Source organism: Phascolarctos cinereus, unplaced genomic scaffold (assembly GCF_003287225.1).
Source record: "Phascolarctos cinereus isolate Bilbo 61053 unplaced genomic scaffold, phaCin_HiC Scaffold_726;HRSCAF=1367, whole genome shotgun sequence".
NCBI lineage: Eukaryota > Metazoa > Chordata > Mammalia > Diprotodontia > Phascolarctidae > Phascolarctos > Phascolarctos cinereus.
In genome coordinates this window covers 321,019,386-321,042,075 of record NW_027556098.1, presented here as the reverse complement: position 1 = coordinate 321,042,075, position 22,690 = coordinate 321,019,386, and the positions used below count along the sequence as shown (strand labels likewise).

Sequence of the window (22,690 nt, the reverse complement as noted above, 5' to 3'; positions counted from 1 at the left end):
TCTTGCATATTTAACCTATTCCACTGATCCACCACTCTATTTATTAGCCAGTACCAAGCAGTTTGGTGATTGTTGCTTTATAATAAATGGAGCCTCCTTAAAATAATAAATAGCATATATCTAAAACCATCAGCAAGCATTATATGTAATGGAGACAAGCTAGAAGCATTGCCAGTAAGATCAGGGGTAAAACAAGGATGTCCACTATCACCACTGTTATTCTTTATTGTACTGGAAATGTTAGCTTTAGCAATATGAGAAGAAAAAGAAATTGAAGGTATTAGAATAGGCAAAGAAGAAACAAAGCTATCACTCTGTGCAGATGACATGATGATATACGTAGAGAATCCTAGAGAATCAAATAAAAAACTATTTGAAATAATACACAACTTTAGCAAAGTTGCAGGCTATAAAATAAACCCACATAAATCATAGGCATTTCTATATATTACCAACAAAGCCCAGCAGCAGGAGATAGAAAGAGAAATTCCATTTAAACTTACTGTAGACATTATAAAATATTTAGGAGTCTCCCTCACGAAACAAACCCAGGAACTCTGTGAACACAATTACAAAACACTTTTCACACAAATAAAATCAGATCTAAATAATTGGAAAAACATCAGCTGCTCATGGGTAGGCTGAACTAATATAATAAAAATGACAATCCTACCTAAGCTAATTTACTTATTCAGTGCCATACCAATCAAACTACCAAAAAATTATTTTATAGAGTTAGAAAAAATGATAACAAGATTCATTTGGAAGAACAAAAGGTCCAGAATGTCGAAGGAACTAATGAAAAGAAATGCAGGGCAAGGTGGCCTAACAATTCAGGAGATTTTCAAAAAAAATTTTTTTTTAAATCAAATAACTATCCATTTCCAGAGTGAAGACAGATGAACTCAGAATGCAGATTGAAGCATATTTTTATCACTTTCTTTATTTTTCTTGCTTTGGGTGGGGGAGTTGTTTTGCAACATGGCAGATATAGAAATGTGTTTTGCATGACCTCACATGTATAATGAGTATCATAATCCTTACCTTCTTAATGACTGAAAGAGGGATTGGAACTCAAAAAAATAAATGTTAAAAAAATTTAAGAAAAAATCAAATAATGGCTGTATTGGGAAAAGAAATGAAAGCAATTCAGGAGAATTATTCAAAGAGAATTTACATCTTGATTAAAGAGCTGCAAAAAAAAATAATAAATACTGAAGAAAAGATCATACACTTGGACTAGGTAAGATTTATGCCAAGAGTTCATGCCTAATACAGTATTAAGAAAACTGAGCTTAATTAACCATATCAATAACAGAAACAGCAAAAACTATATGATTATATCAATAGATACTTTTGACAAAAAAAAACAACACCCATTCCTATTAAAAACATGAGGAAACATAAGAATAAATGAAGTTTTTCTTACAATGATAAGCACTATCTACCTAAAACCAAAAGCAAGCATTATCTGTAATGGGTATAAACCAGACACCTTTCCAGTAAGATCAGGAATAAAGCAGGAATGTCCATTATCACCACTGTTATTTAGTATTGTACTAGAAATGCCAGCTAGGTCAATAAGACAAGAAAAAGAACTTAAAGGAATTAGAATAGGCAACAAGGAAACAAAACTGTCACTCTTTGCAGATGATGTGATGATATACTTAGAGGACCTGACAACTAAAAAATTAATTGAAACAATTAACAACTTAAGCAGAGTTGAAAGATATGAAAAAAAATCTACATAATTCATCAACATTTCTATATATTACCAATAAAACCTAGCAGGAAGAGATAGAAAGAGAAATAACTGCAGACAATATAAAATATCTGTGAATCTATCTAACAAGATATACACAGAAGCTATATGAACACAATTACAAAACCCTTTTCTCACAAATAAAGATAGATCCAAATAGAGAAATATTGATTGCTCTGGGTGCCAGGAAAAGCTTCCCCAAAAAATTTAGATCTCCCAAAGTGTAATAGGCTACCTTAGTTGAGGGTGGCAGGTTTCCTCACAGGAAGTCATAAAGCTGAGAACAAATAACCACTTGACATGTATGTTGTAGTATGGATTCTTTTTGGGTATGGATAACAGCTGAGGCCTCTTCTAAACCTGAAATTCTAAGTGACTTTCTGTGTAACATATTCATATTTTAATTTCCACTTCACTTTCCAGACTCCATTTCTTTTAAAAAATACATAAGCACTTTGGAAAGATCCTGGTTTGAGTAAAAAAGAAAGAATATTAATTGGTCAAGACAAAATGATAATAATACCTAAATTAATTTACTTTATGGTTGCCATACCAAACTACCCAAGAATTACTTTATAGAGCTAGAAAAAAAAATAACAATTCATCTGGAAGAACAAAAGGTGAAGAATATCAAGAGAATCAGTTTTTTTTAAGTGAAGGAAGATAACCTCATAGTAGCATATCTTAAATTATACTACAAAGTAGTAATCATCAAAACAATCTGGTACTGGATAAGAAATAGAGAGGTTGATCATTCAAATAGTTTAGGTACATGGTATACAAAAGTAAATGACTGCAGTAATCTAGTGTTTAATGAACCCAAGCTTTTGGAGCAAGAACTCGCCATTTGACAAAAAATTCTGGGAAAACTGGAAAAAAGCAGTGTGGCAGAAACTAAAGACCAACATCTCACACCGTGTACCAAGATAAGACCAAAATGAGTACATGATTTATACATAAAGGCTGATATAAACAATTTAGAGGAACATGGAAAAAAATTACCTGTCAGATCTATAGATGAGGGAACAACTTATAATCAAACAAGAGATAGAGAGGATCATAGGAAGTAAAAATTGATAATTTTCTTCTTACATTATATTAAAGAAGTTTTACACAAAGAAAACCAGTATAAGAAAAACTAGAAGGAAAGCAGGATATTGGAGGGGGAAATGTTTTCAGCAAGTTTCTCTGATAAAGGCCTCATTTCTCAAATATGTAAGAAATGTAGCCAAATTTATAAAAATAAAAATAATACGCAAATGATAAATGGTCAAAGGACATGAACAGGCAGTTTTCAGAAGAAGAAATCAAAACTATCAATAGTTACATGGGAAAATGCTCTAAATCATCATTAATTAGAAAAATGCAAATTAAAACAACTCTGCGGTACACGTCACACCCATCAGATTGGCTAACATTACAGAAGAGGAAAAGGACAAATGCCTGAGGACATATGAAAAAATAGGATCTATTGATGGAGTTGTACACTAGTCCAGTCATTCTGGAGAACTATTTGAAGCCCAGAGGGCTATAAAACTATGTACACTCTTTGACCCAGTTGTACCACTAATACCTCTGTATCCCAAGGAGTTCAAAGAAAAAGGAAAAAGACCTATATATACAAAAATACTTACAGCAGCTCTTTTTGTGGTGGCAAAGATTTGGAAATATGTAGACACCCATCAATTGAGGAATGGCTAAACAAGCTGTGGTATATGATTGTAATAGAATACTGTTGAGGCTGTAAGAAATGATGAACAAGATGGTTTCAGAAAACCCTGGCAAGATTTATATGAACTAATGCAAAGTGAAGTGAGCAGAGCCAGGAGATCATTGTACAGTTTCACAGAATGAAAATTTTTTAAACAATTTTTTCAAAAGAAAATCATCAATTTTTAAAAGATTAGATACATAGGTACAGTCTGGGAAAAGCTTGGCTAGAATGTAGTTCCTATGGAGAAGAGATAATGGGGTTCAGTGTTAATTGTGAGTCAAAAGTATGACAGGTAAAAAACACTATTCAAGAGTTCATTAAGCAAGGCAGTGTCCTAAATGGTAATCTTGCCATATTTGGAGTACTGTGTTCCATTCTTGGTACTACATACAGAAGAGGGCAAGAAGAATGCCAAGATGACTAGAAGTCATTCTACATAGGAACGGTTTGGAGTTCATGCTATGCAGAGACTAATTGAAGGGGCTGAGGATATTTAACATGAAGGAAAGAATTTAGTAGGACATGATAGCAATCTTTTATTTGAAAGCTTTCATATGGAAAGAGTTCAGATTTATTCTGTGTCATCTCTGGACTGAAGTAGGAGCAGTTTGTTGAAGTAGTAGAGAAAGCAGATTTAGGTTTAAATTAAGGATAAACCCATGTTAATACTTAAGAGTGGTCCAAAAGGGAAGTGGGTTGCCACCAAAGGTTTTAGGCCATGAAGGCACTTGAGGCCTTCAAGCAGAGAAGCCATCCTGGAGAGGAGGGGATTTTTGGCCAGGTATGAATTAGACTTAGATGACTTGTGAAATTTTGATCCTGTGCAAATGGGCTTTTCATTTATTATCAAAACCTTGTGTTCTAGGTGGGCTGAGTAACCTTTTTAAGATATAAAATTTTGTAGTATCTTTTGTTTTCACATTGCCTAAATTTCCCCACATCCCCACTGCATCTCAAACCAGTATGTCATGTCACCCTCCTACTCATTAAGTTCCAGCGGCTTCCTGTTACCATTAGGAACAAATATAAAGTCTTCTGTTGGACCTTGAAAGCTCTTTATAACTTATAAAGATAATACTGTCTTTGTAATCTTCTTATACTTTACTCCCTTCCATGATCTAAGATCTAGCTACATTGGCCTCCTAGGGTATGTATGGGCTGCTCAGGAAGATCTAGCACCTCTGCTGGGAGAGCTTGCTGAGCCCTGTTCAGGGATACTTATCCATCTTTGGTGTTTGTCTTTCACCCAACTCCTACCTGTGGCTCCAAGAAGCTACATAGCATGCACAGTGGGTACATCCTGGTAAAATCATCGTGGCAGATGGCCTAAACCAGGTTGAGGGTCTCAAACCCGACAGTGATTTAGGGGGATGTCTACCCAAATGTGTGAATAGTAGGGGGATGAATGGATGAGAACAATTTGTTTCAAGGGCCATGAAGACAGCTGAAGCAGGTGCTGTGGAGTGCTTAGAGCTCAGTCAAACATCAAAGACACCAAGGTCATCCACTGCAAAAATCCTGACTTTTGTCTTGTTGCTGGACTTCAGTGACTCTGGAAGAGAGAATGAGGCTGATGACTTTCTGCAACTCTGCCTGACTTAAATCCAGCTCATGTGCAAGTCAAGACATTACCCCATGATATCAGTGGTCCTCTTCAAAAGAAAGACAAATAAGCAAGAGATAGAGAAATTCCATTTAAACTTACTGTAGACATTATAAAATATTTAGGAGTCTGCCTCCTGAAACAAACCTAGGCACTCTATGAACACAATGACAAAACACTCTTCAATAAAGTCAGATGTAAATAATTGGAAAAACATCAGTTACGGGTAGGCCAAGCTAATATAAAAATGACAATTCTACGTAAGTTAATTTACTTATTCAATGCCATACCAATCAAACTACCAAAAAATTGTTTTATGGAGTTAGAAAAAATAATAACAAGATTCATTTGGAAGAGCAAAAGGTCCAGAATATCAAGGGAACTAATGAAAAGAAATTCAGGGAAAGGTGGCCTAGCCATTCCAGATCCTAAGTTGTATTATAAAGCAGCAATCATCAAAACTGCTTGGTACTGGCTAAGAAATAGAGTGGTGGATCAGTGGAATAGGTTAAGTATGCAAGACACAGTAGTCAATGGCTACAGTAATCTATTATTTGACAAACCCAAAGACCCCAGCTTCTGGGATAAGAACTCACTCTTTGACAAAAACCACTGGGAAAACTGGAAAAGAGTATGGCAGAAACTAGGCATAGATCAAAATCTCATACCATATACCAAAATAAAGTCAAAATGGGTTCATGATTTAGATATAAAGGCTGATACTATAAGCAAACTGGGAGAGCAAGGAATAGTTTACCTATCAGATCTTTGGAGAACAGAAAAATTCATGACCAAAGAGGAGATAGAGAACATTATGAAAAGCAAAATGGATAACTTTGATTCCATTAAATTGAACAGTTTTTGCACAAACAAAGCCAGTGCAACCAAGATTAGAAGGAAGGTAGAAAATTGGGAAAGAATTTTTACAACCAGTCTCTGATAAGGGCCTCATTTCTAAAATATATAGAGAATTAAGACAAATTTATAAGAATACAGGTCATTCCCCAATTGATAAATAGTCAAAGGATATGAACAGACAGTTCTCAGATGAAGAAATTAAAGCCATGTATAGGCATATGAAAAAATGCTCTAAATCATACTGATTAGAGAAATGCAAATCAAACAACTCTGAGGTACCACATCACACCTGTCAGATTGACCAACATGACAAAACAGGAAAATGATAAATGTTGGAGAAGATGTGGGAAAATTGGAACACTAATACATTGTTGGTGGAGTTGTGAAATGATCCAACCATTCTGGAGAACAATTAGGAACTATGCCCAAAGGGCTATAAAAATGTACATACCCTTTGACCCAGCCATAGCACTTCTAGGGCTATATCCCAGAGAGATCATACAAATGGGAAAGGGACCCACATGTACAAAAATATGTATAGCAGCTCTTTTTGTGGTGGCAAAGAATTGGAAGTTGAGAGCATGCCCATCAGTTGGGGAATGGCTGAGCAAGTTGTGGCATATGAATGTAATGGAATACTATTGTGCTAGAAGAAATGATGAACAGGCTGACTTCAGAAAAGCTTGGAAAGACTTGTATGGTCTGATGCTGAGTGAAGTGAGCAGAACCAGGAGAACGTTGTACACAATAACAGCCATGTTGTGTGATGACTAGTTTTGATAAACTTAACCCTTCTCAGCAATATAAGGATCTAAGACATCTCCAAAGGCCTCGTGATGAAAAATGCTGTCCACATCCAAAGAAAGAACTATGGAGTTTGAATGCAGATCAAAGCAGACTATGTGCTTTTTTTTCTTCTATTGTGTTTTGCTTCCTCTTTCTGCTGGTTCCTCCTGTTGGTTCTAATTCTTATTTACAACATCACTAATGTGAAAATATGTTTAACAGGAGTGTATATGTGTAGCCTATATCAGATGGCATGCTGTCTAGGGGAGGGAGGTGGGGAGGGAGGGAGAGGAAAATTTAAAAGTCAAAAGCTTATGGGAGTGGTTGTTGATAATTCAAAATAAATTAAGAAAAACAAATAACAACATTGGCCTCCTGACACTTGACTCTCTCCTGATCTATTGTTTACCTGCCTTTGCCCTAGCTTGTCCATCATGATTGGAATGCTGTCCCTTACTAACTTCTGCCTAGTGGCTTCTTTAGATTCCTTTAAAACATTTAGCTCAAAGCTCACTTTCTTAAGGAAGCCCCACCACCCTTCATCTCCACAGCTGCTAGTGCCTTCCCCTGTGAAAGTACTTTCCATCTACTCTATTTATCTTCTGTTATATGTTATATACTGTATTGTATCTGTGTGTTGTCTTTCCCAGTAGAACATAGCTTCTTGAAGGCAGAGATTGCTTTTGTCTTTCTTTGTGTCCTCAGCACTTAGCACAATGCTTAGCACTAGTGAGCTGTTACTGGTTTTTTTGATTGACAGAATGGTTAGACCAATTCACAGTTCTTCCAACAGCATCCTCTCATATCCCTTCCAACAATCTCCTTTTTCCCTTTTTTTGTTGTTGTCTTTGCCAATATGAAATCTCAATCTGTATTTGAAATTACTATATCTGGTTGGTTAGAAAACAGTGATTTGTCTTTTACTTATGTGATACCAGTGACTTTTAACAGGTCTACTAGGTTAGGAAGTAGAAGGAAGAGAAATAGATTTAGGGAGAGCCCTTTTTTGATAATCCACACAGTTGAAGTTCTTCCACTATTTCCAAATATCTCTTCTTTCAGTGGTTGAGTACTTTTTTCACCAATACAGATTGCAGCCCCTCTGACACTATATTAGTCTTTTTGAGCCTAAAATATTAATCCCCGATAGCCAACAGTCTATTGATGAACCTCTCTGCAGTTAGCCAAGGTAGTTCTCAGAAAAGCAGACATTCAGTCCATCACCAGATCAATACTGTAAGGTTTTCCAGATTATTAGGATCCAATACAGCATGCACTTCACTGGCAATGCAAGATCTCCTTGAAGGGAGAATTTTAGTGGAAGCCTTATACAAAATAAGTTTAAAATAGTAATGGTGACAGAATCTTAGGGGAAATCTCAGAAGGACTTTGTGGCATGGTGGCAAGATCTCCAGAATTGGAATCAGAGAGCATGATTTTAAATGATGGCTATGTATAACCTTAAGCAAGTAACTTGATTATCCCAGGGCCTCAGTTTCTTCATTTAACTTTCTGTGATTTTGTAGTAAGATAATTCATTACACATAAAGACTAGATTCTTCATAGGAACAGGGCAGGTGAAATAATGAATGGATTTGAGAATTGGATGACTTCTTAAAAATATATTAAGTATCATAGCAAAAAATTTTGTCTGCTGAAAAATTAATTAGTCCGTTTTCTTTAATTGCGTCCCTCCTTCAGGAGACCTTTCATAATGAGATTGAATTTTTATATTTCTCCTGTTCTGTGTCCTAAATTGAATATGTGCCATGTGTTAAATCATAAGAGTCTACAGTTCTTCTCTATATCTATCCCTATCGTATAAACACAATAGATATATATCATACTAATACTTACTAATGATGATACTTTTAAAAACCTCATTATTTGATGCTATTTATATAGTGCTGGTCTTATAACATTTTTAATTTTAGATCCATATAATTATTCCTACAAGAATTTTTTTTCCTTCAGACCTGTGGCTGGGACAATAGATTACAAAGTATCTGGTCTTCCTTATTTTTTTAATTTTGTCTAGATTTATTATTTCATCAGTGTAAAAAATTTACTATGTAGAAATTCCCCCTATTCATGCAGCTAAAAAACTTTTCTGTAACTTATTAAAATATTCTGGCATTTATATCAGTTTTTAAGGTTTGCAATGTGTTCTATATGTTAATTCTTGTGATTCTCACAACAGCATTGTAAGGTAGGTGCTATTATCTTCCTCATTTTACAGAGGAGAAATCTAAGGCTGAGAGAAGTTAAGTGACTTGCCCAGGGTTATACAGCTTGGGAGTATCTGCAACAGAATTTGAATTCAGGTTTCCCTGATTCCAAGTCCTGTACTCTATCCATTGCCCTACCAAGCTGCCTTTAAAAACTAGTCTTTAAAGAATTTTCTGAGAGAGTGAGAGGCTGAAGTCATTTGACCATGGTCACACAGCTGATATATGTCAGAAACAAGATTTGCACCTAGGTTTTCTTAACTACAAAACTAGCCTATCCTCCATCTGCTATGCCTCTGTGCCAGTTGTAAAATCGGTCTCGTGTATGCACAAAGCGTGCATGCTGCACAGAAAATCACGCTGTGAGATGGAAATGATCCTCATTCACAGAACTAGATGTTTCGTGCTTATGAGGATAGCAATAATTCCCAGCAAAGTAGCATTGGATCATAAAATCATAGATTTAGAGCTAGAGGAGCCCTGAGAACCCATCTTTTAGCAGACCATTTTGCAGGGCAAAGTGATCTCCTAAATAGTGTGTAATGGAGTGTCTCCATCAGGAAAAGGGGGTTTTATGCTTTTGGAGAGAATGAACTTCTGATACATGACGTCTCTCCCTTCTGCCTGAGGCATATGTCTTCAGTTTATCCATATACATCATTACTGCTGTTCCTGAACAGTTCAGATACATAAGTCCCATTCAGCTTTGAAAAGGGATTTTCTTCATTTCCCTGTATAATTCAGGATTTAAAACCTGACCAGATATGCTTAGATCAAGAAAGTAAGAGTTCATTGCATCTTCTGAGAGCAGCTGCAAAGACTTGTGATTGTTGCCAACAGGGTCTTAGTGCTCAGGAAGGTGGGTCAAGTGTCTAATGCTGGTCTTTTTTATCGGTTCCTTTTTTCCCCTGACTGTGTGCACTCACCCAGAAATTGCAGTGCCCTTTTTACTTGCTTCCTGGATAAGTGCTCAACATCCCTTGGAGGATGTTACCACATTTTCTGACCTATAAAAACACCTTGGACCATTGGCACGTGTTGTTAGTTAAGCTTTTAAATGGCTGTGTCTTTTTTCCCTACATAAATTGTAAGCCCTTTGAGGGCCAGAGTATTTAATAATGATAACAACTTATTTTAAGCGCTACAAAGCATTTTATGTACATTTGCGCCTTCAGTTCCCTTGATAACCCAGGGAAGTTAAATGCCACAGGTGTCGTCCTTATTCTACAAAGAAGGAAAACTGAGGCTTTCAAGAGGTCACATGACCTACTCACACTCCCACTTATCCGAAGAGTGGAGTACAGTATCTGGAGCTTGGCCTCCTGTGACCCCAGGTCCAGCACTTTTCCAGCACTCTGCCTGGGCTAGCATTTCATGGTACGCCCTCCATTGGATTGCTTTGGCTCACAGAGGATGCTTGATAAATAGTTGTTGGTTAATGAACTGATCACTTCCTAAAAGTTTTTTTTTTCTTTTACAGACTAGGACTGACAGATACCTACCAATGGTAAGAATGTGGCTGCTCATTGTTAACAAAACTTCAGTAGTTCCCTGTTACCTGCTTGGGATAATTCACCACCCCATCTTGGCTGCATTACTTCATGTTACTCTTTTCCCACACACTTTTTGCTTCAGCCAGCTGACCTACTTTTTGTCTTTCAAACATAACACTATTTTCTCACCTTCTTGCATTTGCTCAAAATATTCCCTTTGCCTGGAATATGCTCCCTCTCCTTCTTTATTTTTTTTAATTCTTGCCCAACTGAGCAATGGCTAAATAGCTCTCAAATGTTCTTGTGTGATATTGTTCGTTATAATTATCTGTGTTGATGTCTTATTCCCCTGCTGGATTGTAAGCTATGTGAGGTCAGAGACCCTGTCTCATCTAAACTTTGTGTCCTGCCCCCACCCCCAGCACCTCATAGTTGGGGCTTAATAGGTTTTTTAAATGAATGAATACTTTGGAAGTTATTTTTCAGTGATTGTAGATATCACTGATATCTACAGGAGTCAATTTTTCCAAGTTTGAAGTAATTAACTCCAGAGCGCTCAAGTACCTCAGGGAAAAAATATTTCCTTCTCTCTAGTTCTGACTTTGGTATAACAATTCTTCCCTTCAGATAATGTAAATAAATGCAAAATATTCTTTGTAAATTTACATAATGTAATTCTTTCAGAACTTGGTATATTCTGTCAACAATCTCATGAATCCTCCAGACGTCCCTATGCATGAAAGGGCAAGAACAAATGATGTTGCTACCCTTCATCTGGAGAAGAGGAAGGTTCTAGAAATGGGAGTAAACTAGGGTTAGGGTAGAATTCTGAATCCCAACTCTGTACTGTAGCCATGGAATTATAGGATCATCTAGATTATCCCCCTTAACCTCACTTTACAATTTAGGAAAATGATTGTGAGAAAGGTTTAAGTGTCTTGCCCAAGGTCTCCCAGGTAGTCAGTAGCAGACCCCAGTATAGAATCTAAGTCTCCTGACTTAAAATACAGTATTATTTCCAGCATACCACTCCACCCCTACCTTGCAGTAACAGTCATTCTGTTCATTGTCTTCAGCCACGCATATTGTTCCCCTTTAAGCAAACTAGATTCCTTCATCTCATGATATTTATTATCTATAGAGACCTTAACTATTCATAGATAAAGTTCTATATAAGAGAGTTTGCATTATTGGTCAAGTAAGTTTACCATTTTCCTAATCTATTTTGATTATTTAGATAATTTTCCATTCTTAATCGAAATTACAAACCATTAATACTTCCCAGTACTAGCATTTGTTATTCGATTCTTCTGACAAGATTTTAGTTTAGCTATTGCTGCACCAGAATAGGAGTAGCCAGTCTAAGTAGACCAGCAGGTGTCTAAGAATTTGCTCACATCCTCATTCTTAGGCCTGACATATGCAAATGAAAAATTTCACAACATCACTTCTGTAATCTGGCTACCCTGGAAAAGAACATGACAACTGATAATCAACTATAAATTCATAAAACAGTTTTTGTTTTGTCTCAGAAGTGTATTTTCCATTTGTCAGAAGCAAGGAAAACCAAAATTCCTCCCTGCAACATTCTTTTGAATCAGAATTCCAAAGAATAGATATTTGTATAGATTGATTGGCATGTTTTAGCCCCCTGGGAAGGTGACAGTTTGAGTCACATCAAGCTAAGGTAAGGTGGGAACATTAGACAATGGGAGCTGCTTCTACATTCTGCCAAGCTCAGATCTTATATGGCCCTTCACATTTTCTAGCCACTGTTTGTGGGTGAGTGCTTATGTACGCTCTCTGTAATTCATCTCATTTTCTTTACTAAGCCAGAATATGTCCTGTCATCCTGGCTTATTGAACTTGAGGTCGATTCAGTTACCACATAGCTCATTGTCCTTGGGCTTAACATGAGGAAGGAATTATTAAATGAACAAATCAGGCTGCAGGGAAGAGGTGGCTGAACTGTTTAAATCTTACCTTAGTAAATAAGCATCCGGTTTTCAGTGGTGTTACCTAGATTAGCTTCTCACTTCATTTGTGATTCATTGTTAGTATTTCAAAATTTCAAAAATTATATTCTCCCCACCCAAAAATGTCCTTGCTTAGTTATTTATAGCCACATAAAATCATAGCATTAAGGACCTCAGAAGCCACTTGAACAAGAATCCCTTCTATAGGCTTCCTAAGAAATGCTCATATGTGTTCATCTGCTTAAAGAACTCACTCCTGCACAGTGTAGCCCATTCCACTTCAGTACAGCTCTGATTGTGAGGAAGTTTGTCCTTACATTCAACTGAAATTGAGTTTGGGTCTAGTGCTGAATATGAGGACAAAATGCCTTCTTTTTTAACGGTTCATTTTAATGTTGACCCAACAAATACTTCACAATGATTTATACCCTCCCCCCAAGATAGTTAAGCCAAACCACCTAATAGCATCATTGAAACTGTTACTATGGCACTCTCCATTTTTGTATTATACCATTTGCTAGTAGAAAGGGAGGTGTGCTTTAATTGAAATCATTTTTAACCAGTCATTTTCATTTTTATTAGTCACTGCTGTGAGAGTTGCCAAGAAGAAATATGAAGAACAGGACTCAGTCCTCACTCTGAAGGGACTAATGACTACTCACTATAGTGTCTAAACGAGCTGTAGAACTTTCAGTTTTGTCTAGTAGTGCCAAAAGTTCCATTACTCAGTATTTTAACCTGTATTTTATGTCAAAATTTCCTCTTTGTGTTGTGTGTATTTTCTTCTTAGCCCTGCCATACTGCAGTGCTTCAGGGACCTGTGATTTCTTTGGTTTGGGTACTCCCTTCATAGATGAAAACTGCAGCCGCTATAAACATTAGCAGGCTTTGATGAGTTGTGGCAGATTCTCTCTTGCACTAGGCTTCCAAAATCCTGTCTTCTTAGTCTTCCCCTCACCCCCACCACCCACATAGTCCTTCCCCCTCATCCTTTGTATAGACATGATCCACTGATGTGTATGTAGTGTTTAGTGGGAGTTGGGCATAATATGTAATAGTGCCCGGCCCTGGCCCATCTACCATGAACCCTGACCTCTGCCTAAGGCCAGAAAGCAAACCTCAGTCTCTGCCCATCTCTATTGGGCTCCTTCCCGCCACCCCAGGCCTGGAATTTCTTCCAAATCGGTGTTTGGCCAATGGGAGTGGGATAGTTTCTTCTTTGAGCTTCATCTCTGGCATCGTAGACTTGCAGTGAGGGGATGTGTAGTATGAGTGTGAATGGGTTGATAGCATGACGGGTGTCCTTACCCTCTACTTTTGATACCTCTCTTGGGGCTCCTGAAAAGGTGGGGCTGTCAGGGATACAGACAGAGCTGAGATTGAAAGATGCTCTCCAGTTCATTCTCTGGGCCCTGCTGCTACTTAACCTGTTCTTCATCCAGAGCATCCCAGGAGTTTTTGCCTTAGGCTTCTTCTCACAGAATTGTAAATTGGAGCAGTTGTACAGATGAAAGAACTGAGACCTAGAGGTAAAATGGTTTGCCCTAGATCTCACAAAGAGTGGTAGAGCTATCACTAGAACCTGGGTGTTTGTTCATACCATCCTTTAGTTCTGGGGTAGCTGTTGGGAGTGGAAGATGCTGCCACAACGCCAACCCCCCACCCCCACCCCTGTCATCTCTGTCAGAATGATTGAATCACCCAGCTCCTTTCCCTGCTCCTAGGAGCGGGAAACGACTGGCTAAGCTTTTACCACCAAGTGCCTTATGAGGGAGGTAGGGACTCGAGGAACAATGTTCTTGACTTAGGCCCAGCACAAGGGTCAAAAAAAGGGCTTCTGTATATGATCCTTCTGGAGTTTTGAGCACCACACAGAGTTGTAACAGGAATTACAATAAAATTCTGTGTTAGAAAAAAGAAAAACAAAAACATCACAACTTTGATGAGTTGTGACCAAAAAATATTTTCACTTGGTGGCCACCTCTCTCACGATGACTCTTTTTGAATGAACATGGCTAGGCTGGGTCTTGGACAGATGATCAGTTCATCACCAGATCTTTCAAGCTTGATAGGATCTAGCAAAGCTTGTAACTTCACTGGCATAACCTTTGAAAGCACAAAATTACCTCTACTTCATAATGATGCATCAGATTAGGACTTTAGAGGAGTTCTTCTCTTTTAAAAAAAAAAACAATGTAGTCCTCTTCTATGGCTTGTGTACTAGAGAGTCAGCTATCTAGTGAGGCTTTCCATTCTTAGGGTTTTCATAAGAAAATAATGTCTCCCCTCTGCACTTGGTCCATTACCTTACTCACATATTCAGTGAACCCCATAGAGTAGCTGAGAGCAGAGCTCGGGACAAAGCCAGAATTGCATTTTATGCTTGGCGTTCTCCTGTGGAGAAGCATTCTCCTGTTTCATAGCCAGCAGTTTCACAGACTTCCAGTTTCCAAAAGTGATTCTTTGTTTACATTATACTTTTGAGCAGAGGATTGTGAGGTGGTACTGAGAGGTGATCTCTTCACAGCCCTGCAGGATTCATTGCCTTTATAAAATATAATACTTATGCAGTATATTAGCCAAACTCTTTTGTACTCATTTCAGCATTGAACTATGTGACCCTGGAGATGAAAAGAATATTATTACTAGTATTCCCAAGTCTAATAAGGGAATTAATTTAAAAGAAAAGTAATTTGAAAATCTTTGCATCTCCTGCCACAAAAATTATAATGGAAAAGGGTGTTGCAGTGGCCAAAAACTTGAATGGTGGGTAGAAGGATCTGCTGATGTTTGTCTGGGCAGCCTCTGTTTCCTCCATCTGTCTCTTTGGGGAAAAACATTCATCTACCACAATAGTATGAAGAATAACAGATGATTGCAACAAATTTTTCAAAACATGAAGTGCTAAATCGTAACAGCTGATATCATGAAGCATTTATAGATGATATTTCTCTGTTTCAAAAACAGGTATCTGGATCTTCGTCGGTTTGGTTCTGTGCCACATGGAGGCTTTGGGATGGGATTTGAACGGTATCTACAATGCATCTTGGGAGTTCACAACATCAAAGATGTTATCCCTTTTCCAAGGTTTTCTCATTCATGTCTTTTATAGCAAAATTTTTAAATAGTATATAAAACTCATGCATGCAAGAACATGCCAATTTGAATTTTTTAAATACTGTTGAAAATTCTTACCATAAAATTTGAAATGTGCAAAGAGAAGAAATTAAGATTTGGAGGAAGTCTTTGGACCTTTATGCACAAAAAAACCTCCTACAAAATCTTCTTGGACAAGAATGCAAAACAAGGCTGTGTCTCAAAGGGAAGAAGAAACAGAAGGAAAAAATATGTACCCTGTAGCTGTGAAAGACAGGATGTTAGGATGGGTTTTTTCTTAATCATCAGACCACTGCCCAAAGTTGGCTGGTATGTAAGAAAGCCCTGATTGTTTGTTTTGCTTACCATGTAATTCCTGATAGCTGCCTACCATTTCTAAGTGCTATATCACACACCCTCGGCTAGGCCTTGTGTAAACTGGGATTAAATTGGTTCTTGTGAAATCATAGTTCATAGTTGAAATCACCTTTCTACTAAGCAAAAAATGAAGTTAAATAATTTATGCACATAATTCTTTTTTTTATTGTAAGAACAGAACATTGTAGGGAAACCTGATAAATGTTACCACTGTAGCTTGGCTATGTTAATTCTGGCAACAGTGTATTTCAGAATATGTGGTCAGCCTTTTCTATCCTAAATAGTTTAAGAATTGTTCATATAATCCTAATAATGCAATAAAATGGATTTTTCATAGATGTTTTGAGGGGAATGTGCTAAAAATCTGTGTATCTGATTCTCTCCAGCTCTACCCAAATTCCCATCACACCTAAATTTGGAAGAACTCCTCTGAGGCAGTAGCATGCTATCCCCATGGAGATGGAGCTAAACCTAGACATTGGCAAGAGCCACAAAGCAAATTGCTTTTTGTGGGCTTTCCACCAGTGCTCACTAATTCAGTTCAACAAAGATTTGTTAAGATTAGATAAGACAGAGCTCAAAGTACAGTAATGGGATAGGACACATACACTAATAACTGTCATACAGAATAATGAGTACACCAGAGATACAGAGTGCTAGGTAAGGATATTAATGGAGTCTCCAAAGCTGGGGCTGGAACCACTTAGTCTCTATTAGATTTCTCCCAAGAGCCGTATACACGTATATGATAAAGTCAAGCTGATTTGTTAAGCAACCTTCCGCGCTTCTTCCCTTTACCTCCAAATTTAAAAGAATCATTTAGTCTGTCCCACTTTTCTCCATTTTCTTATCCTTAATCCCTTAAAATGGCTGCATTCTTCATCACACATTTCTATCTCAAGAGTCACTGGTGGCTGCCCATTCCTGTGGTCTTTTCTCAGCCCTCATCCACCTTAAAATGTGGTGTAGTAAAAAAGAGTGCTGAGTTTGTGGTCTAAAAACCTACATTGGCATCCAGGCTTCACTGCTTGCTCACCTGTGTGACCTGAGACAAGGTTCTTCACCTTTTTGGACCAGTTTGCTCATGTAAAATGAAGGAGTTGGGGATTAGGTGATTTTTATGTTCTCTTCTATCTCTAAATCCTTTGTACCTTTCCTGTCCATTCCCATCACTATCACCCCCTAGTTGATGTCTGCCATTTCTGCTTACCTTGACAATTATAGTAGTGTCCTAACCAACCTTCCCACTTCCAGTCTATCTCTTTTCCAGTCTGTCCTGCACACACTACCTGTCTTCTAAAAGAAAAGCCAAAGCCAGAGTCATCTTCTTGCTCAAGTATTTCTTCACCATTGCCCGCAGAATGAAATTCAGATGCATTATTCTGGCACTCAAAAGCCCCAACCTATCTTTCCAACTTTATTTCATCCCACTCCTCTAAGCATTTCATTCCCTGAAGTAAAACTGATGACTTTCTTTTCTTCAAAATGTATGCCATGCTTTGCAGCCTCTACACTATTGGGTTTTTGTTTTTGTTTTTTGGGGTTTGTGTGTGTGTGTGTGTGTGTGTGTGTGTGTGTGTGTGTGTGTGTGTGTGTTTTTAAGGCAGTTGGGGTTAAGTGACTTGCCCAGGGTCACACAGCCGGTAAGTGTCAAGTGCTTGGTCTGAGGCCGGATTTGAACTCAGGTACTCCTGACTTCAGGGCCAGTGCTCTATCCACTGCGCCACCTAGCTGCCCCTACACTATTGTTAACGCTATTTTCTTACCTGTAATGTCATATGCCTGCTTCATCTGTCAGAATTCTACCCACCATTCACAGCCACGTGTAGACTTTACTGATCCCCATTATTAGATGTAACTTCTACCTCCTCTAGATAGTTTCTTACTTCCTTTATCATTATCCTCTGTAGTGTAATGCTTAATAAATTAGCATTTATTAAGGCCATACTAGTTGCCAAGCACTGTACTATATACTAAGCACTGTGGATACAAAGATAAAAGCGAAGCAGTCTCTACTCACAAGAAGCTTACATTCTAGCAGGGGAAGCAACATGAATATATTTAAGTGAGGCCCTTTTGTGTACAGTCAGAAAAAGCTTATTACAGACTTGGCTAAGTGTAAAGTAATGGTCTCCAGATTCCCTTTTGACCTCTCCCTTGCAACAGAATGCAACAAAAATCAGGTTATCTTTATCTGGAGACAAAACCCCTTATAAAACTATACACACCAGACAAACAAGGTTCAAATTGTGTAGGATACCCCTGTGGGGAGTGATGCCAGGTAGCAATGAGGTGGGGGGGGGGAGGTGAGGGGGACACAGGATGACATCACCATGTTCCATTATGCAGTAAATGGGTGTATCCAAGTGAATAGCAGTTTTTTTCAGTTCTTTTTCACTCTTCAAGTGGGTCCATGAACTAAACAAGTCTCCAGCTACTCATGATTGTGTTTAGATTGGGGTAAAAGCACCCTTCCATGTCATCAGCTCATGACTAGTACACGACTGCCTTACCCTCTCCTCTCCAAAGAGAGCAAAACAAAGGTTCCTGGCCTTCCCTTGTCCTTTTAAGTCTTCTGCCTCCAGTGATCCTTCATCCCTTGCGTCTAGCTCAGAAAAACTACACTTCCACTATTCTTCTGGCTGACAAGGGGCTGCATGAGTAGATAAAAATGTATGGAAAATGAATGCAGCATAGTTTTTTGAGGGAGGGCCTAGCAGTTGGGAGGATCAGGCTCGCGAGCTGAGTCTTGAAAGAGGCCAGCAATTCTGGTAGGCAGAGATGAAAAGGAAGATCATTCCAGGTAGGAGAGGACCTGAACTAGAAAGGTAGTGAATAGCAAGGTGATAGAAATAATACAAGGTGTTGCCTTATTTTAAAAGCAATGGCTTTTCAACTGTTGAAGCTTAAAACTACACAGAGACTTTGGGTACACCCTGTATTTGACAGCTGATTGCATATGTGGGGTATGATGATGAGGCATCCAAGTGTGACTGGTATTGTGAGCCCAGCTGACAAGGAGGATGGTGGACCCCTCAGTAGTAACAGGGAAGTTTGGAAGAACACATGATGAGTGCCATTTTGGAAATGCTGAGTTTGAGATACCTACAACATTCAATAATGTTCAATGGGGAGTCTATATCTACACAGTCTATTCTTGAGCAGTTTTCTTGTTTAAAATGTTATCTTGTAACTTAAAATTGGCACTTCATTTTTTTTTCTTTAACCATACCCACCTATTTTAATTAAGCTGAAGTTCCATACATAATCAACAAACTGAAAGGTGAAGTATACCAAGACAAAATAGAAGTCAACATGAAGACCAATTCAGTGGAACAACAAACATTTAGTAAATGTCTACTGTGTACAAAGCAATGGGAAGGCAAGGAGAATTCAACATTTTGTAAGCGCCTCCTATGTTTTCAGGTGCTGTGCTGATGGAAACTTTAGATGTGCTACCTTTCCTGCCCTCATACAGTTTATTGTCTGCTGGGGGAAGGTTTTCTGTAAAATAACTAATTTCATTAGGTACACACATGCATGCACACAAAAGTGCTATGAACGGTCCCCCATAAGTCTTTGCAGGTCATTTTTTAGGAAGTTAAGAATTTGTTCAGTATTTATTGAGCACCTCTGAGGTACTTGCACACCTGTCATGTTGGCTTTATAGAAGGGCAAGAGTCAACAGGAAGTAGTTGTCGTCCCGCTTCGTGATCCTCCCTGCACAATACCTGGAAAAGAACGTTTTCCCTGGCCCTATGTCCACAACTATGAGCTGGCACTTTGGTCAGGAGAGCACTGTGGGAGGTTTGTAATCAGGAACACTTGGGTTCAAATCCTGCCTCAGACATTTGCTCTCTAGGTAATCTGGGGCAAGTCACTTAGTCTCTAAGCCTCAGTTTTCTCATCTGTAAAATGGAGATGGATTTTGTGGCCTCCTAAGTTCCTTCCCACGTTCACTTTTTGATCCTGCGATGTGCCGTTTTGATGCCAGTATGTAGTACTCTGCCTTTAAAAATGACTGACCAAGCTCGAAACTAGATTCTAATAAATAAGAAAAGGAACTCCCCAGCTAATTGTGGGACCTTAGGGCGGAGGCTTCCAAATTACAGGTTCTGGCACAGTAAGGAAGAAGGGTAGGAAGCATTGTCCAAGGTTTGGGGCCTTGTTAAATGAAAATAAAATTCCAATCAAAGACAGTAGGAGTAAGACTAATATGCTAAAGTTGCTCCAACTAACACTGGAGTATGAGGTCGTGTAGAGTTGTACACATTTATGGGGAAATGATGTCAGATTGAATCTATGCTGTCAAATTTTGATGCTGGCCCAGACTGACGCCCACACGTTCGTTTGGCAGAGGCTTATGGATTCAGACAAATTGTTTGATTGATTCATTTGAATGTGAATGCATAAACTCAGGTAATCTGAAATATCTCATATTTCTCAACATCATTTTGCTAAGTATAAAATAATAAGGTGGTTTCAAAAAAATGCAACTTCTTAATTCAAGAAGAGTTACAGGTAATCATTTGAAATTCTTAAATTTAACTTTGCCTTAAATTTTTATTATCTCTTATTTTTAAATGAAAGCGTATGCCTTCATGGTACCTAAGTACCTAATTGGCTTGAAGAGAAAATCTAAAACTAATATAAGCAAAGAAAAGAGAGAATAATAGTGTAAACACATAAACACAGAGTGAAAAGCACAAATCTAGAAAATATAATCCATATTTATCATTGGCATTTGCAAATACTATTATTGGTAGAAGGGAAAAAACACTTTGCTTTGTAAGAATGCTTTAGCTGCCAATAACATGAAACCTAATCAGTTGAACTGACTTATTAAAAGTTTATATGATGGATGCCCCCAAAAAACAATAATTTTTCCAGGGAAATTTGATTCTTTTTAAAAAGTAGCAAGGTTGGGGCAGCTAGGTGGCACAGTGGATAGAGCATCAGCCCAGGATTCAGGAGAACCTGAGTTCAAATCCGGCCTCAGACACATAACACTTACTAGCTGTGTGACCCTGGGCAAGTCACTTAACCTCATTGCCTAGACCAAAAAAAAAAAAAAGTAGCACAGTGGTTTTTCAGTAACCTTGTCTTTGGCATAAAAAGAATTGTTTGTATCGCATAAAGTTGTTGTTCGGTCCTATCTGACCGTGACCCCATTTTGGAGTTTTCTTGGCAAAGATACTGAAGTGGTTTGCCATTTCCTTCTCCAGCTCATTTTACAAATGAGGAAACTGCAGCAGATAGTGTTAAGTGACTTCCCCAGGGTCACACAGCTAGTAAGTGTCTGAGGCCAGATTTGAACTCAGGTCTTCCTGATTCCATGCCTAGTGTTCTATCCACTGCACCACTTAGCTGCTCATCATATAAGGTTATTTACAGGACTACCAAGCCCTGTGCAATAAGAGAGATATTGTTATTACTCACCTACAGCTGTTGATAGGGTCAAAACAATACCTAGCAAATCCTATGCCAAACAGCTTCAAATGGAATTTGCAGGTAATATGGTGGGAAAAGAATTATCTATGTGTCTGAAGACATTAGAATTAACTAAATTGAGAAACTAAGATCTTAATTTCATTGCAAGTAAAGGAGCAGATACAGTTAAAGATGTTTAATTACATGCATATGAAATGTTCCAACTGACGTTCTATTGATAACAATGCCACATCAAGAGAAATGTTCAATATAGTTGACAGATTTTTTTTTGGAGCTACATAGTTTGTCAAGTTTTATGAGAATAATCAACTCTACGAAAAAAGTCTATTAAAAGAAAACCCTTTACAAAACGGTGTGACGACATTGAGACAGAGCACAAAGGACCTTTATGTTATTTGGAAACACTGTTTTTGTTATACCAAAGTAATTCAAAGAATGTTTGAGCTACAATAATTTGACATTTTTCTTAATGTTAATAAAGATGAAATAAATTTTATTGTATGACACATTCACTCCTGAAACTTGTGTAAAAGGGAGGTGATTTTATTTTTTTGTTTGTTTGTTCTTTGGGGAGGCAGTTGGGGTTAAGTGACTTGCCCAGGGTCACACAGCTAATAAGTGTCAAGTGTCTGAGACTGCATTTGAACTCAGGTCCTTCTGACTCCAAGGCTAGAGTTCTATCCACTGTGCCACCTAGCTGCCCCTAGGGAGGTGATTTTTAAACTGAGTGTTCTAAATCAAGGTAAGAGCCTCAAATTCATACTCTGATCAAGAAAGAAGAAAAATTGCATTTAAGAAAAAATTACAGTTTTGGATAGCAAATTTGCAAAATAATATTTTTAGCTATTTCCTAATTTTTAAAGTAGCTGCCGTACAACTGAAAAAGACTGAAGCGAAAGCTTTTTTATTCAGTCATGTGACCAATCACAAAAGCAGTTCTCATTTTATTTTAAACACCAAAACGTTTCTGAATATGAATGAATAAGGAACACATTTGCCATGGACAGTATGATGCATTAGGCCTTATTCCATCACAGTGTGAACAGTTCATAAATTGTGTACATTGAAACAAGTATTTGAACCTGAACATCGTTATAGGTGATGAAAAAGTGCTGTGTTTATCAAATAGTACAAATTTTATAACCATGTAGTTCCCCATTTGTGGGAAGCAGTTTTCTTCTGTCTCTGTTATAAAGATGATCTTGATTAAAGGTGGAAAATACACCAGATTTTGAAAAACTTGATTCTGAAAAACCAGCCCACCTAATGCATTAAAACTGTTATATGCTATTTGTATCATTTATGAATATGAAAGTTACGAAGGAATTTATTATTTTAACAGTAT

At 37.8% G+C, this 22,690-nt stretch overlaps 1 protein-coding gene across 3 annotated transcripts in view; it reads left to right on the top strand.

The window, feature by feature from the left end:
- Nucleotides 1–16,232, top strand: part of NARS2 (asparaginyl-tRNA synthetase 2, mitochondrial) — a 156,453-nt gene extending 140,221 nt beyond the window's left edge. For all 3 annotated transcript variants that reach the window (XM_020972289.2, XM_020972288.2, XM_020972291.2), the window contains 2 exons: nucleotides 10,432–10,458; nucleotides 15,388–16,232. In XM_020972289.2, the coding sequence (XP_020827948.1) occupies nucleotides 10,432–10,458; nucleotides 15,388–15,532 (172 nt within the window). In that variant the 3' untranslated portion in view covers nucleotides 15,533–16,232. The remainder of the gene's footprint in view (nucleotides 1–10,431; nucleotides 10,459–15,387) is intronic.
- Nucleotides 16,233–22,690: the final 6,458 nt, after the last annotated feature.